Source organism: Rhinopithecus roxellana, chromosome 2, assembly GCF_007565055.1.
Source record: "Rhinopithecus roxellana isolate Shanxi Qingling chromosome 2, ASM756505v1, whole genome shotgun sequence".
NCBI classification, from domain to species: domain Eukaryota; kingdom Metazoa; phylum Chordata; class Mammalia; order Primates; family Cercopithecidae; genus Rhinopithecus; species Rhinopithecus roxellana.
Genome location: NC_044550.1, coordinates 167,342,011 through 167,358,234, shown reverse-complemented (window position 1 = coordinate 167,358,234; position 16,224 = coordinate 167,342,011). Strand labels below are relative to the sequence as shown.

At 46.4% G+C, this 16,224-nt stretch overlaps 1 protein-coding gene across 1 annotated transcript in view; it reads right to left on the bottom strand.

Moving 5' to 3' along the window:
- SLC2A9 (solute carrier family 2 member 9) overlaps window positions 1-16,224 on the bottom strand; it is a 177,059-nt gene that overhangs the window by 52,134 nt on the left and 108,701 nt on the right. The window contains exons 6-7 of the mRNA XM_010357592.2: window positions 6,019-6,120; window positions 2,966-3,041 (exon numbers count right to left, since the gene is read on the bottom strand). Coding sequence (XP_010355894.1) covers window positions 2,966-3,041; window positions 6,019-6,120 — 178 coding nt within the window. The remainder of the gene's footprint in view (window positions 1-2,965; window positions 3,042-6,018; window positions 6,121-16,224) is intronic.

The following is a 16,224-nucleotide window of genomic DNA, read 5'->3' as shown; positions in this document are numbered from 1 at the left end:
ATCCCTCTTATTTAATCATGGAGAGCAGGCCAGTGAGTCTCTCCGCCATTCAGCTCTGAGCATCTTCCTGCCACATTTTCCCGGGGTGGCTCCTCTGGGGACTCGCTCTACCCTGTCCACTTAGGAAGATGCAAGATGATCTCACAGTCTAAGTGGCAGCTTTCCTTAGGTAAGTTCCCTGAGGCTTTCAACTGTACACTGTCAATGTGAGTTTAAATGAAGCTTCTAAACCCTACTCAATCTTGTGGCTAAAGTCATTGATAGCCAGCGAGGCCCAGATGCTGGGTCAACACAGAGGGTTGAAGGTGGATTGGGGAAACGGAGGGCAGGGGCTGACAGGTGATCTGGGATTGGGAGGCGCAGGCAGCCTTCCCTCCAGGGAGTCTCATAGACACTGATGGGGAGCCCAGCATTTAAAACCCTGAAAATGCAGCATGTTCTCCAGTCAAAAGAAAGCCACAGTTGCAAACAATTGGAACAGAATCAGGATCATTGCGAAAAGGCTTGGAAAAAAAAAAAAGAAAAAAGAAAAAAACAGAGAAGGCTAAGCTTTATGGTTTTGGTTAGCAAGGAACTTCAGGCAGATTTGTGGATGAGTCCAATCTGGCTTATTTGTGTGAATGGGTGGGGAAGAAGGTCAACTTTTCACTCAGATACAATGCTGACATTTACTGTTTCTTCTGGGAAAACAGCTGTTATGGAAAAAAGATAACTCGAGAAGCACTAAATCACACCGTGAAACGTACAGCTTTCTTGCCCTCATGACCTGCGCTTATCATAGTGGCAACGCCCATGGGACCCTTTGCAGCGGTGGCATTGTCCCAGATAACTGTCCTGGGCTTGCGGCTCCAGGCCCCTGGCGGGTGTCTCTGCCTCCAGTTTCTTCTCGCTGCCGGTCTACCCTGTGGCATTCATGCACACAGATTCCCCAACAGACCTCTAGGGAGTTCCACAAAACTGCAAATCAAATCCCTAGTGCAACATCTAAGACACTCTGAGATCTGCTTCTAGCTTATCTCCGGACTCTTCCTCTGTGTCTCACCCTGCACTCTGGGCAGTGGTTCTTCATGGGCACACAGCTGTCATCGGATGAGGCCTGAATATCCGTGTTTGCTCTGTTTTTTGTTTTTTTTTTTTTTTTCTAAGTCACCAGGTGATGGTAATATATTCAGCCAGGGTTTAAAAACTGCTCTAGCCCAGTGGTTCTTGAACTTGGCTGCACCTTGGAATCACGCAGCGCTAGAAAATGCCAAGCCTGAGCCCTATCCCTCCAAGATTATGGGCTGGTTGCCCTTCAGTGCAGCCTGAAAACCAGGGCTTTAAAAGCCCTGGTGACTGAGCAATGTTTGAGCACCACTGCTCTGGCCCTGGTGGTTTATTTAAGGTTCCTTTGACATGAACTTCTTTCTATGCTCTAGCAGTGGCTGCTCTCACTGCCTGGAAATTCCTCCTTCCCTACCTCACAAGCTAGCCCACTCTCCCAGTTCCAAATTTCAGAGCTAAGGAACTATAGCAGGGGTTGACAAATGTTTAAAATAAAAAGTTAGAAAGAAAATATATGAAGCTTTTCAGGCCACATGTGGTCCCCGGCATGCATTCTTTCTTTCCCCCTTCTAAATGCAAAAGCCATTCTTGGCTGGTGGATCATATAAAATGGGCCAGGACCAAATCTGACCTGTGGACGTAGAATTGCCTGTTTTGTGAGGCGGTGAGTTCCCTGTCAATAGATGTAATCAAGCCATGGCTGAAGGAATTCCTGGCAGGGAAACCATGACTAGGACTTAAGCTTCTGATAAATGACTGAACTAGAAAATCTTTATGGTCTTTCCAAACTTGGGATGACTTAATTCTAGTTTGTCTTAGCCCCTGGAAGGTTTCCTTGTCTGCCAGATGACCTCCCTCCAGTTCTGAAGTCATTCCCATGTCATGTTCTGCCTCAGTTAATTGTGAAAGTCTGCATGTGTCAGCACAGACTTCATTTCAACACTAAGTGCTAAGAGTTAGGGGTCTTTGAATTTAGGAGACAAAGACCAAAGATTGTTCTTGACCTCTGCATTGAGTTAATACCTGAAGCAGGAATGCCTGGAACCACGAAAATCAACATGCTTTTAATTCATCCTCAGCCAAGCTGATTTGCCAACTAGAAAGAAATGAAAAGACTGAGAAGCCCCCCTTCTCAGTCTGACCTTGGCCTCTGCTGGAGTTCCCTGCTGGACATGGACACAGAGCCAGGGAATGGTAGGATCCTCAGTTGCATTGCATCCTTGTTATTGTACAGATGGGGAAACTGAGGCTAACAAAGAGAAGAAGTCTCTCCTACTGACCCATGGCTAGGAAATAGCAGGGCTAGAAATGATTCCTGGGTAAACTGAGACTGGGATACTCCAGCTGCACAGTCACGCAGGTACCATGTAAGCTATTGGTTGGGGCCTGGGCCTGGCAGTCAGGCCACTCTACCTACTCACTCATGCAAGTCAACTTCCATCTCTGTCTTCTTTGGAACTGTCCTGAGCCTTAAGTGAGCTTACACAGGTCAAGTTCTTAGCCAAGTATAACACAAAATCAATGATTAATATGTCTTAGACATGGCCATAATTATTGCCACATCTTTCACCCTAGACCGTAACTGCTTAGGCACAGACTGTGTGACTTGGTTGTCTTTGATTCATCACAAACCAGTGTCGCCTCTGGCTCCGAGCCCTCCCGCGCGTGAACTGCTCTTGCTGTGCGGTGGGATATTATCTCCCACTCATCTTCAGGTGAGCCCGTTTTCACCTTCTGTGGGGTAGACTGCAGACAGTCGGCTACATTTCAATCGGGCCAAAAGGAAGGCAGCAGACACACATCCCCAGTCAGGCTTTGCTTCTTCTGGGCTCTAGGTGCCCCATCTGTATGAGGAGAGCTCCCTAGCTTGGTAATGCCATGAGCCCCTGGGCGGGGCAGTGAGGCGGGAGGGGTGCCTTACCTGGCCCACTGCAGAAAGAGGCGATGATGGCCAGAATGCCCACGATACTCAGGTAGGGGACCCAGGGGCCATGGTCCTGGCAGAGAATAGGGAGTGGTCAGGTGAGGAGGTGATGGTGTGTCCAGAGGACCTGAGTTCCCACACCAGCTCCTCCTCCACCCATCTGTGCGACCTTGGACAGGTCACTGGATGTCCCCAAGCCCCAGCTTCAGCATCTATAACATGGGAACAATGACAACCCTTCAGTCATTCCATCTGCTTATTTTATAGCCATGGTGAAATCAGATGAAGCCTGTGATGAGTTTGACACAGTCCTGGCATACAGGAAGTGGTAAATAAATCAATAACTCACATTGATTGAGTGCTTAGTTGGCAGCAGGCAATATGAGCAATTTTCACAGCTTTATCACATTTATAAAAGTTCATCATTTTCAGCAAACTGACACAAGAACAGAAAACCAAACACTGCATGTCTCACTCATAAGTAGGAGTTGAACAATGAGGATACATGGACACAGGGTGGGGAACATCACATGCCGGGGCTTGTTGGGAGGTCAGGGACTGGGACAAGGATAGCATTAGGAGAAATACCTAATGTAGATGATGGGTTGATGGGTGCAGCAAACCACCAAGGCACATGTATACCTGTGTAACAAACCTGCATGTTCTGCACATGTACCCCAGAACTTAAAGTGTGTGTGTGTATGTATAGATATACACATATATATACATATATATATTTCCTGATATACATTTTAAAGACTTCTATATTTTGTTTTTAAAAAGTTACCTTAGTTCTGGTATTATTATATAAAGAACCGTATTTGTACCCCTGCCGTCTTGCAAGGTGTGAGATGAGTTAATTCATTTCATGGAATGTGTCTAGAGAAGCTGTCATTCATCTGGGGGGTGGGTGGCTTGGTGCTGGTTGCAAAAGGATGTTTTGGGATTGCTCCTGCTCTAGCAGACTGGACGGCTGAGCATTAGAACACAGTGTCACTGGTTCTGAGTGTGTGGGGGTGCCAGGGCTTCCCCAGGAGAGGCCACCTGACTCGAAGGGAAGGTAAGAGCCTGTGCTCACCTCTGTAGGTTGAGCCAGAGTCAGCCCAGTGGGAAAGGAAAGGAAAGAGGTTCCAGGAGGGGGTTCAGCATACACAAGGGCACAGAAGCCTGAGAGGGCACAGTGTGGGGGTGAACTGCAAATAGTCTGGAGTAGAGGATGATGGGTACAGAGGGCAGAGGAATGGGTAACTCCTTACTTCCCCTTGTTCTGTGTCCAAATCCATTAGCTCTAAGGGTTGAGAGGAGCTTTGTGGACTCTCGTAAACTGTATGACTTGCTTCTGTACCAAGTCACTCACTCACTCATTCAACTGATTGATCTCAGCTGCCCCTGAGTGCCATGCACTGGGATGGGAGGTGGAAATGCAGATACGGTTCAGGCACGGCCCTACACAACTCACTCACTGTCTATTGGGAGAGAGAGACGCGTCAACAGTGAAAGTCAATGGTCCGTGATAGGTGATCTCACAGGGTTCCCCCTTGGGGCTTATGGGAACACAGGAGAGGGCACCTCACCCAGACTTGGAAGCAAGGGGAGGCTTCCTGCAGGAAGAGGTGTCCAGGAGTGTCCAAGGCTTCCTGAGTCCAGAAAGCAAGGAGAAGCTAGCCAAGCACAGAAGAGCCCTAGGAGAGGAAACTGCCAGGCCCCTTGAGGAGCTGCCGGGGGCAGGGTGTGGGGCACTGGGGGAGACAAGGGTGGCCAAGCCAGGAACAGCTCTGAAACCTTGTGAAGTGAGGCTTAGATGGGGTTCGTGGGCTTCAGGCCTTCCTTTTAAACTTCTGACACAAGTTTCAGAAAGACAATGGCCCAGAACATCACCCAACTAGCTTCCTGAGAACTTCAGAGGACTGTAAAGATGCCCGGCTCGGGACAGCTTGGGCCTGGCTGTCAGGAAGGAACTGCACCTGCTAGTACATTGTCCTTGAAGGCAATGCTTCCACCTCCTGCCAGTCAGCGTGCTCGCCAGCCCCACCTCTTCGAAGGGCACCCATCAGACACTACCATGCTAACAGTGCCCTTTTCTAGAAACATTTGGGCCACTAAGACATTTGACAGGTGATCAAAACGTGCACCTATCAATTTCCAGATGCATTTTTGAAAAATGCAAAGATTGATCAATTGCTGCAACATTGCTTCATGCTTCCCATGGCACCAAGATGAGTTGGAGACACTGAGGCAGTGTTCAATTAATGCAGGCTGCCCTGAGCCATGCAGGGGACAGAAGCCCAAGATCCCGGGATCTGATCCCAGCTTGCCACCTTCTGGTGGTGTAACCTTGGGAAGCTCATTTATTTATATTTATCCCTCAGTTTCCTTATCTCCATAAAAGAAAAAAATACCGATGTTGTAAGGATGAAGTCCTTTGTCACCCCTCCACCTACATGGACGTCCACTGAGTGCTTGTTCCAAGTGCTTTCCGTGCATTTTCTCATTTCATCCCACAACACCCCTGGATGAAGGGATGACTGACTGTTCCATTTTAGAGATGAGGCCTGGAGAGGAGCTGACTTGCTAAAGTTTCATTACCAGTAAGGAAAAGCTGAGATCCACACAGGCTGTCTGGCTCCAGAGCCACTGTCTATAAAATTGTGACAACTGGGGAAGTGGCTGATATGCAGCACCTGGCATTCAAGCTGGGAGGTGACAGCTGGAAGGGGCATCTTAGGGTTGTCTAGTGCAAGCTCTTCTATTCCATAGATGGGTGAACTGAGGCTCAGAGAGGGAAAGTGTCTTGCTCAAGATCACACAGCTCATCAGCAGAAGTGACAGGACCAGAGGTCAGGTCTCTCATGTCCCAGTCCAAGGACCCCTCACCAAACCCTCTTCACTGAGACCCTGAGCAGCTCCAGAGATGAGCTGTCCCCGGGGAGAGCTTTATCACAAGCACTGCTGGTAGAAGTATGAACCCACAAATCACAGCCCCAAAATGATGAAGCCAGAAGCCAGCTCCATGCTTATCTCCCTCAAATGTGACAAGCACATCACCTCACCTGCAGGGTCAGCGTGATGGTGAGGGTCCCAAAGAAGAGGGCCATTAGCCCAAAGCCACCAATGAGGAGGGGTCTCCGTCCCAGGTGCTCAGTGACCAAGCCCTAGTCCAGGGTAAAAGAGAGAGAGAGCTATTATTCCATTTGTAACCACAATGTGGCACTGGGAACTGGCAATGGCATCATGATTAAAAACTGGCTTTGATCCTGAGACAGCTGGGTCACCTTCTTCACAGCCACAGCCCTGAAGCAATGCCCTTTATGAGAAAGGAAAAAGTGAGGGAGAGAAAGTCACAATTCTTGAGCACCTACAGTGTTAATACGAGCGCGTTCCTCCTAATCTTCCTTGCTGGGGTGGACTCCTCCCATCGGGAGTTTGGGAGAAGGAACTGGATGGATATGGTCAGCAGAGGCCTTCTCTCCCTTCAGAGCCAGCCTGCATGGAAGGCGATTCCTCTGTGTCTCCATGTTGTGGGATTCATAGGGGTAGGCACCCACAGTAGGGCGCAGGGGTGGGAGTAGACAGAGAAGCCCATGTCGTTTTCCAGTCTGCCTGTGTCTGGGGGAGTCAATTTCATTGTGGGATGTGAGGTGGGGAGTCCCTGAGGAAGTCCCTAAAGCTGTGTCCTCCAAGTCAGCTTCCCTCAGCCTAGGACGGTCACTGACCTCCATCTGGCTGGCTCCTGTGCCCCCTGCACCCCCTGTCCACTTGGTCAGAAACAGCTCCTCAACTGCCAATGACTGGAAGAGTAATCGTAGCTGAATGTCAGAGACAGAAAAACCTGGCTTTATATTCTGGCTTTACTACTTTCCAGATGTATGAACTGTGGCATGTGACTTCACTTCCCAAGGCCCCAGGGCCTTTATCTGTGACAGAAGAATCAAAATATCCTTCAACAGGAGTGTCTGCTGTGGAAGTGTGGGTTAAAAAAGAGACTGCATGCAACACACACATTAGGTACTCACATTATGTGAGGTATCCTCCTCTCATGCCCCATTTCACAAAAAGAGAACACAGAGGGTCAGAGAGGTGAGACAACAGCAGACACCACAGAGCAAGCAGGTGAGAGAGGGCCAGAAATTGAGCCCAGGGTATTTGAATAAAAATACATGGATTTTCTCAATGAGGCAATCAGGTGAGGCTTCCTGGAGGAGGCAGTAGCAGGCAGAGATGTGGAGAGCTTGTCAGGCAGAGGGATTAGTGGGAGCAAAGGTTTTGAGGCTGGCAGGTCCCCATCATGACAGTCATTTATCTTGGGCAAGGGGAAGCAGTGACACTGCTGAGGGCCATGAAGCCAGAGCACACATGCCTCCTGCCTGCCAGCTTCAGGTGACGGCGTGAAGGTCACAGCACTGAGATGAACAGTTGCAATCCTGCCCCAAAGCCTCAGGGTTTCTCCACAATGGAGTCCAGCTGCAGGGACCCCAGCACCCTCTACCTCTTCCTCTTTCCTCATACCCTGCTCCTCAGAGGGAAGCAGGTGAAAAGCCATCTAGACAATGGACGGTTGTTCTGCCTGGCAGAGCCAGCCAGCACTGAGGGGAGAGTGACAGCTGCCTGTGCGAAGGGCATAGCCCTGTGGGTCAGCTGAGCAACCCGGCCATGTGGTGCTGCCTGGGGCCATGGACCTTTTGGTCCCCTAGGCATGAACGTTGAAGGGACCAGAGGGTGCTGACCCAGAAAGGCAGACGCCTGGGAGGAAAACGTGCCTGGCTGATGACTACATGTCTCAAAAAGGCATTTCTAGTCAGAAACGCCTTTCTCCTGTTGCCCAGGGAAGAAGGGCAGACTCAAGCCTCTAAACTTGGCCTCCTGGAAACCTGGCCCAGTGGAACAGAGCACAGGTGGCATCCAGGGGCACATAAGCCTGAAGACGGGTGGCCTGAGCTCAAGTCCTGGCTCTGCCACTTAGCCTTCTTTGCACCCAGGACAGGTTACTCAGCTTGTCCAAGTCTCAGTTTCCCCACCTGGAAAATGAGAATGATAATATTGTCTTTGCAGGGTAGCTGTGAGATAAAGGGAAAGAACTCACAGTGCCTGAAATAGACTCATGAACAAAAGAGGTTGCCAATAAATGGCAGAAAATATATCATTCATTTTAACTAAGGAGTGCCCTGGGGGTCTGGTCCCAACTCCTACCTGTAGCTGGCTGTGTGGCCTTGAAGAAGTTAATTAACCCTTCCATGTCTTAATTTCTCATCTTTTCTGATGATAATGGAGTTAGTCTAGATATCGATAGCTAATGATCATTTACTGAGCACCTACTATGTGCCAAGCACCATATTAAGCACTTTGCATCCAGCAACTTATTTAATCCTGACAACCTTGAGTATGTTCTATTATTTGCTCCATTTTACAGGTAAAAAAACAGAGGCACAGAGGCTTTGGAAACTTGTCCAGGGTCACGTGGCTGGTAAGTGGCAAAGCTGGGATGGTCTACAAAATCTTTTCTGGTTGTTGATACATTAAATATTCTTGACATTAAACTAGAAATAGACAATGCCACCACTTGGTGACAGCCCAGTGTCCCACCTGGATGTCCAGCTCCTGGACTCGAACAAGAGCACTGATGGCTTTTCTGGTCCTCTGCATTCCTGGCTCTCTGATTCTCTTTCTTCACTTGAAGGCCAGGTGCCTTCATCTTTGCTTCCCCAGAGCCTAAAAGAATATCTGACCGGTGTGGACTAAGTGTTTCCGAGGGAGTGAAGGTCTGTCTTTATAAGGCAGGTAGAATGATTCTCATTTGCAGAGGAGGACAGTGAGGTTCGAGAATGCTCAGGGACAGTAACTTCACTTGGTGGGAAGTGGGGAGGGAAGTCAGGCCCAGCGAGAGTCATGGGGAGAAGCAAAGACCAGTAGCTTCTGAGAAAGAGAGAGCGGGGGAGGGATTGAGGGAAGGAGGGAAAGAGGCCTGCATTTAAAGCATCCCTTCCTCCTAGGACCTCATGAGCTGGGTCTCATCAAAGGGGAGACACTGATGGGGCTGTCGCGCCAGGGCCAGTGCAACATGAGCAAGGGAGCTGGATCCCAGTGCCAGGTAGGACCCCCCCTGCAAAGGTGATGGGAGAAAGAGCCTAGAGATATCAGGGGCTTAGAGAGATTATGAAATTGTGGGCCCAGAGAGATTATGCTGATCTCTGTGTAACTCATACCAATTTCAGTGTAACAATGCAACACACATTAATCTCAGTGCAACACATGTCAATCTCGGCATGGCATGCTCAGTGATCTGGGACCAGGATCAGAGGCCAAGAGTGACTATGAAATTTATCAAAAGTCACCTGGGGCTAACTATTCAGAGAGAAGGAAGAGGGATAGATGCTGTTTTAAACCAAGGGGCGGCTGCAAATGTCCACACCCTTGGACTCAGTCACTCACCTTCTGGGCATTGATCCTGAGGAAATAGATGTTTGGTCAAAGACTCGTGGACAAGGACCTTCGTTGGTGTGTTATTTATACTACTGAGGAAATAGAAATAATCTAGAAATCTACCAACAATTAGTTAAATAAATACTGGAATATTTAGGTGATAAATATGTAGAAATTAACATAATTTAAAGAATTGTAAAATGGTATAGAAAAATTCTCAGGGTACAATCTTAGGCGAAAAGAGTAGGACATAAATCTGTACATACTAAAACATGTAGTTATATAATATAAATTACAATTATGTTAAGCTAATATACCCTGGAAAAACATATGCAGAAATAGTTTATAATGGCTAACTCTGGTTGGGGGAATATGTGATTATTATTTTATTTGTCTGTCAGTTTTCCTGATTTTCTATGGAGATTTTTGACTTAAAAACACGAAAAAGTAGATTTAGCTGAAGTGTGCGGATGCAAATCTCTGTCCATCCCCTGTATTATGTCTTTATTCTTTCCTAATCACCAAAGATTTCCAATACTCATACTGGCAATTTTTCATAACTGTGTAAAATATGATTTTGGTACAATCTAAAGATGTCACAGCTTTTCTTGTGGTTAACAGGACAGAGCCCAAAGTTAAGCTGTTGCTGAAAATGAAGGCTGTTCATAACTGGAATACGCAGGAACTTTGTCTCCTAAGCTTCTTAGGGGAATTGGATTAGAGTATCCAGTGACCTGGTGCTGAAATGACAATAGAATGTGCCATGGAAGAGCATCACAGTTGCTGGGAGATATTATACTGCCACCAGCATGTGTTACATTGTCATACTGAGATCAGCACATGTTACATTGTTGTAATGAGATTAATATGTGTTATATTGTTACACTAAGATCAGCATGTGTTACACTGTTGTACTGAAATTAACATACATGGTTACTGACTTCAGTATTTTGAAGTTTTTAAAAAAGAGTTTCAAGTGCACTACCTACAATTTCAGAGTCAGAAAGTGTGCTTACAAAAGTCAGTTGAGAACCATTTTCTTACACCATGATGCTGACGTTCCGACGCTTTGGAAGGGGTGGGCTGAGGGACATGTGGCTCTTTGTTTTGTTTCCCTAAAGTCTCTTGATGAACCAGTAACTTGAGCCAATGAAAAGCTGAACACATTCTCCCTGATTTGGAAATGATCTTTAAAGATGGTCCAGGAACATACCAGGGAAACAGCTTTGAAAGAGAAAGAAGGGATAAAAACAACCCTCCCATCCGAGAATCAGTCTGCCGGCTCTGTTCTTCCTCCCTCCTTTAAGTCCAGTAAAAGTGCAGCCTGTCAGAAGGGATTAGAGCGAACATGGTATTTCCACTTGACATTAAAATCATGAGTGAAGACATTAACTCAGAAGAACAGCAGACTGAAGGTTACTGATGTCAGCTGGGGATGAGCGTCATGGGGTCACCCATCAACCCAGCCCCCATTCACCCAGCACCCAGTGCCCTTCCCCACAGGTCTGGGACCTCTGTGAAATAATATTGGGAACCTTTTGTTCTGGTTAGGATTTTAAGAAGTAACTTTATAAAGGTGTAGTTTTCATTCAGTATAATGTACCCATTTGAATTGCACAGTCTGGTATGTTTTGACAGATTTATATACCTTATAACCACAACTACAATTAAGATATTGAACGTTTCCATCACATCCCCAAATTATCTTGTGTCCCTTCCCCCAACCCCAGGCAACCTCCGATCTGCTTTCCAGCACAAGGATTTGATTTATCATTTCTAGCATTTCATGTTGTTTATTGCAGTGTTTTCGAGATTCATTCTTCTTGTTGTACTTTTTTTTTTTTTTTTTTTTTTTTTTTGAGACAGAGTCTCGCTCTATCACCCAGGCTGGGGTGCAGTGGCATGATCTCGGCTCACTGCAAGTTCCGCCTCCCGGGTTTACGCCATTCTCCTGCCTCAGCCTCCCGAGTAGCTGGGACTACAGGCGTCCGCCACCTCGCCCGGCTAATTTTTTGTATTTTTTTAGTAGAGACGGGGTTTCACCGTGTTAGCCGGGATGGTCTCTATCTCCTGACCTCGTGATCCACCTGCCTTGGCCTCCCAAAGTGCTGCTTACAGGCGTGAGCCACCGTGCCCGGCCTCTTGTTGTACATATCAACAGTTCTTTTGTATTGCTGATCAGTATTCCATTGCATGGGTATACCAAAATTTGTTTCTCCATTCACCTGTTGACCCAATAGCTGTTTCTAGTTTTCGGCTCTGAGAAATAAAGTCATTATGAGTATTGACTGGTATATGAGTCTCCATGTAGACATGTGTGTTGATTTCTCTTGGGTAAATACCTATGAGTGGAATGACTCGGTTGGATGGGTAAAACCTTCATAAGGAGCTGCTAAAATGTTCTCTGAAGGGGTTGTGCCATTTTACATTCCCACCAGCAGTGGGTGAGCCTTCCAGTTATTCCACATCCTTGGCAACACGTGGTATTATATCAACCATTTAAATTTTTGTCACCCTTTTGGTGAACAATGGCATCTCACTGTGGGTTTTAGTTTTAATTTCCCTGATGACTAACAATGTTGAGCATCTTTTCATGTCCTTTTTGATGTTTTTGATATCTTCTTGGGTAAAGCATGTGTTCAGATATTTTGCTTATTTTCAAGTGGGTAGTTGGTCTTATTATTGAGTCTTAAGAGTTCTTTATGTATTCTGAATTCACGTCCCCTCTCAAATGTATTTTATAGGTATGTTCTCCATGTCTGTGACTTACCTTTTTATCTCCTTAACAATGCCTTTTAAATAGTCACAGTTTTTAATTTTGATGAAATCCAGTGTACCATTCGAAAAATGGTTTGTGATTCTGTATCTTTCCTATCCCAATGTTGCAAAACTTTCTTCTTTGCTTCTAGAAGTTTTAGAGTTTAGCTTTTATGTTTAGATACATGATCCATTTTGAGTTAATTTTTTGTATGGTGTAGTAAGAGTTGCCATTCACATTTTTCCATGTGGATATCTACTTTTTATGGCACTATTTGTTGAAAAGACTATCCTTTCCTCATTGAATTACTTTAGCAACGTTTTGTTTTCTGGACTCCATTCTGTTCCATTGATCTGTGGGGCTGCCCTTATGCCAATCTCATGCTGTCTTTATTCCCATGTTTGAACATTGTTACACCCCTTACTATGTACCAGGAATGGTTCTGGGTGCTTCACATATATTAATAGCTTAATTCTGATAACCTTTTCTTGGGGTAGGTGCTATTATCATCCACTATTATATCCAGAACTTGAGGCTCAGAGGGGTTTAGTAACCTGGCTAAGGTTGCACAGTGAGTCAGAATTCAAGTCTAGGTACTCTGGCTTCAGAGTCTTGCTCTTAACCCTTGTGCTCTACTTCCTCTCCTCAGTGTTTCTGAGGCAAATACACAGTCACATTTGTCAAAAGAATATGCACATGCTCCCACAGTTTTTCTCCTTTCATTTGTGTGAGCTGCCCGAGGTCACTGAGAGCCTCCAACAGCACTGGCACTGGGGCACAGAGAAGACAGAGCCAGGAGTCTCTTTCCTTGGGGAGCTTTATGAGCTGAATTGCATCCTCTCAAAAAAGGAAATATTGGAATCCTAATCTTCTGTTCCTAAGAATGTGACCTTACTTGGGAATAGGGTCTTTATTTTGAGGTGATTAACTTAAAATGACATCATTTGGATGGGCCTCAATCCACGACGACTAGTGTCCTTGTTAAAAGGGAAAGCATGGACATGGAGACAGACACCCACACATGCCTGTAATCCCAGCACTTCGGGAGGCCAAGATGGGTGGATTCCTTGAGGTCAGGAGTTCGAGACCAGCCTGGCCAACATGATGAAACACCATCTCTACTAACAAGAATACAAAAATTAGCCAGGTGTGGTGGTGCATGCCTGTAATCCCAGCCACACAGGAGGCTGAGGCAAGAGGGAGGTTGAATCGCTGGAACTGGGACGCAAAGGTTGCAGAGAGCCAAGATTGTGCCACTGCATTCCAGCCTGGGTAACAGAGTGAGACATTCCATCTCAAACAAACAAACAAACAAAAAAGACATACACAGACAGAATGCCATGTGAAGATGAGGCAGGGGTGGATGAGGCTTCTGCCAACCAAGAAGCACCAAAGATCACCCTGCAAGCTCCCAGAAGCTGGGAGAGAGGCACTGGACATTCTCCCTCACAGCCCTCTGGAGAAATGAGCCCTGCCGATGCTTTGCTCTTAGGCTTCTGGCCTTGAGAACTGTGATACAGTAAATTCCTGTTGTTTAAGCCACGTAGTTTGTGGTACATTGTTTTGGCAGCCTGGGCAAACCCATACAAGGAGCTAACACCTGACGGAGGGCAGGGCTTGTAATGTTGCCTGCTAAATGATTGAATGTATGTAACAAAAGAAGGAAGGTACTCCCCAAATATGTGCAACTATTATATGTCAATAAACAACATTTAAAAAAGGAAGAGCTGGAGGGAAGGAAAACATTGCCTAAAATTTCATTTATTTCAAATTTATGTCAACTAAAGCTTCCAAATCTGATTGAATGTGCTTTCGTATTATTGTACATACATTACTTTATATATACTTTATTTATTGCTCGTTGTCTATATTGTATTCAATGTGTATATCTCTCTATATAAACTGCATGCAGTACTCCGTGCACAGCAGGAGTTCCTGACTTTCTCAGGGACCACAGCGTCCTGCATGAGTTCGTTCCTGTGCAAGGGTGAGCCTTTTGGGCATAGAAGATGCCCCATTCTGTGTCCAACTCCAGGCCGGGGCCTTTTTTAATTCTGCTGATTTACATAATCCCCGACCTTGCTTGGCTTGATGCTTCTGGGTCTGTGGGCCACGTGGACTGACTGTCGCAGGGGCCCGAGAAGCCTACCAAGAGGAAGCTGTGTTGGTGGGGGCTCTGCCTCCCTCAGGACGTCCTGTCTGACTGCTTCCTGCAGGGATCCTAACCAAAGGCAAGAGCTCCCTCTTTAGTCAGCTGGTGTGGTTTCCTCAATAGGCTTTACTTGAATCGTACTCCATTGAGCAAACCATTAATGGCCATGTCTTTAAACGTGACGCACGACACATACACACACACACTTTCTCTCTCTCTCCCTCCCCCCCGCACCCCCCCCCACCGCCCGCTTTCTTTCAAATTTACATTTTAAAGCAACTCTATGAGGTTTCCCCTGATAACTCAGCCAAAGCGGTGGAGACAACTGAGACTCTTTCAGAGAGAAATGCAAATGCTGGGGCAAGATGTGGCCCAGATGAGAGCCACCCCCCAGGCATCCCTAATAGCTGTTTCCTATTCAGGACACGTCGGGATGGAGGAGTTCCTGAGGAACCCTTGACACATGAGCAATTGGTAACTCTCTAGTCAGAAGTTGGATTATTGTCAAAGTTTCAGCTACAAAAGGATGGGAGAAAGGAGCGGAGAATGGTGTGGTTAGCACTGATGCAGCTCCCTCTGCAGAGAAAAGAAGGCCAAGATACATTACACGAAAAGAAATTTCACGTTCCAATATTACTTTTAACAGCTAGTAATCCTGTTTTAAACAAGCAAAGGCTAATCTTTACTTTCCCACATCTCTCTGAAAAGAAGCCAAGACCTTGGAAAGCTATGGTTATTGCAAGCTAGTGAAATTTTCAAATTTATGTTCAGAGGACAGAGTTCCAGAAATAATTTTCTGCTTGGGACAGGCTCTCTCTAAATTAAACACAGAATATAATTCAATGAAACAAACTTGTTGGAAAATTTCTGCTTAAAAGATGAATGTGCATAAAAGATACCTGTATATCTTTCTGGGCCAAAGGTGTGAGAAGTGAGAGTTGCATTTTAAATAATTATCATCCCAGGGTGGCCCATGATCTCTAAGTATAACAAATTAAAGTGTCTTGAGATAGTTCAACCAAAGTGCAAAACAGACTTGGGTTGGGGCCAACTGGGATGGAAGGAAAGGCCGGCAGCAGAGAGGCTTTCCGAGTGCTCCAGTCCTGTGGACGTCTCTTCCTCTCGGGTCACTTTACAACCTTGGCTTGAGGCCGTAACTTCTGCAGTTTCTAAGTGAAGCACTCCCCCTCATCCTCTCACCCTCCTCAAAAAAGGTAAAACGTGGTTCTAAACAAGTTTGCGAGGATACATTCAAATTGTTCTTGGAAATTTGGGCAAGTGGAAAAAAATTAGCTCTTCAATGAGCAGAGAAAGAGACAGTGGATGTCCAGATGACTTAGGAATCAGGGCTTCCATGCCAGGAGCATAGTCAGCAGAGGGCAGTGGGCAGTGGGAACAGCCACCACTTAGAACTGGCACAAGGGGATGGTGAGTGCTGTCTCCACCCCACACCCCATGAGCCACATCCTCACTTTCCTTTGGTGAGTGAAGCTGGTGGCGCCAGTCCAGATACAGGGGAGCCAAAGGATGTTATCAGAGGATGGGGAAGAAATCAGGAAAATTTTGATGGGAAGTAAAGACTCAGGAACACATCCCAAGAGTGAGAGGGTGAGCTGCAGGAACGGACTTGTGTGTATGTCCTTGGCCAAACTCAAAAATAGAGCTACTTACTTAAAAGGTATTATTCAGAGCTTGGGGTGGGTGGGAGTGGGGACTGCAGGGGAATGGGCTTCCAGGGCAAAACCCCACCTTTTCTGCTTGGGGATGCTGGGGCACTGACTCTGTTTCTTCCCTTCCTCATCCCCACCCAGTCCTCACCCCATGAGGATGACCTGTCATAACCAGAAGTGTATTCGTTCATTCTCATGCTGCTATAAAGAACTGCCAAAGACTGGGTAGTTTACAAAGGAAAGAAGTTTAATTAACAAC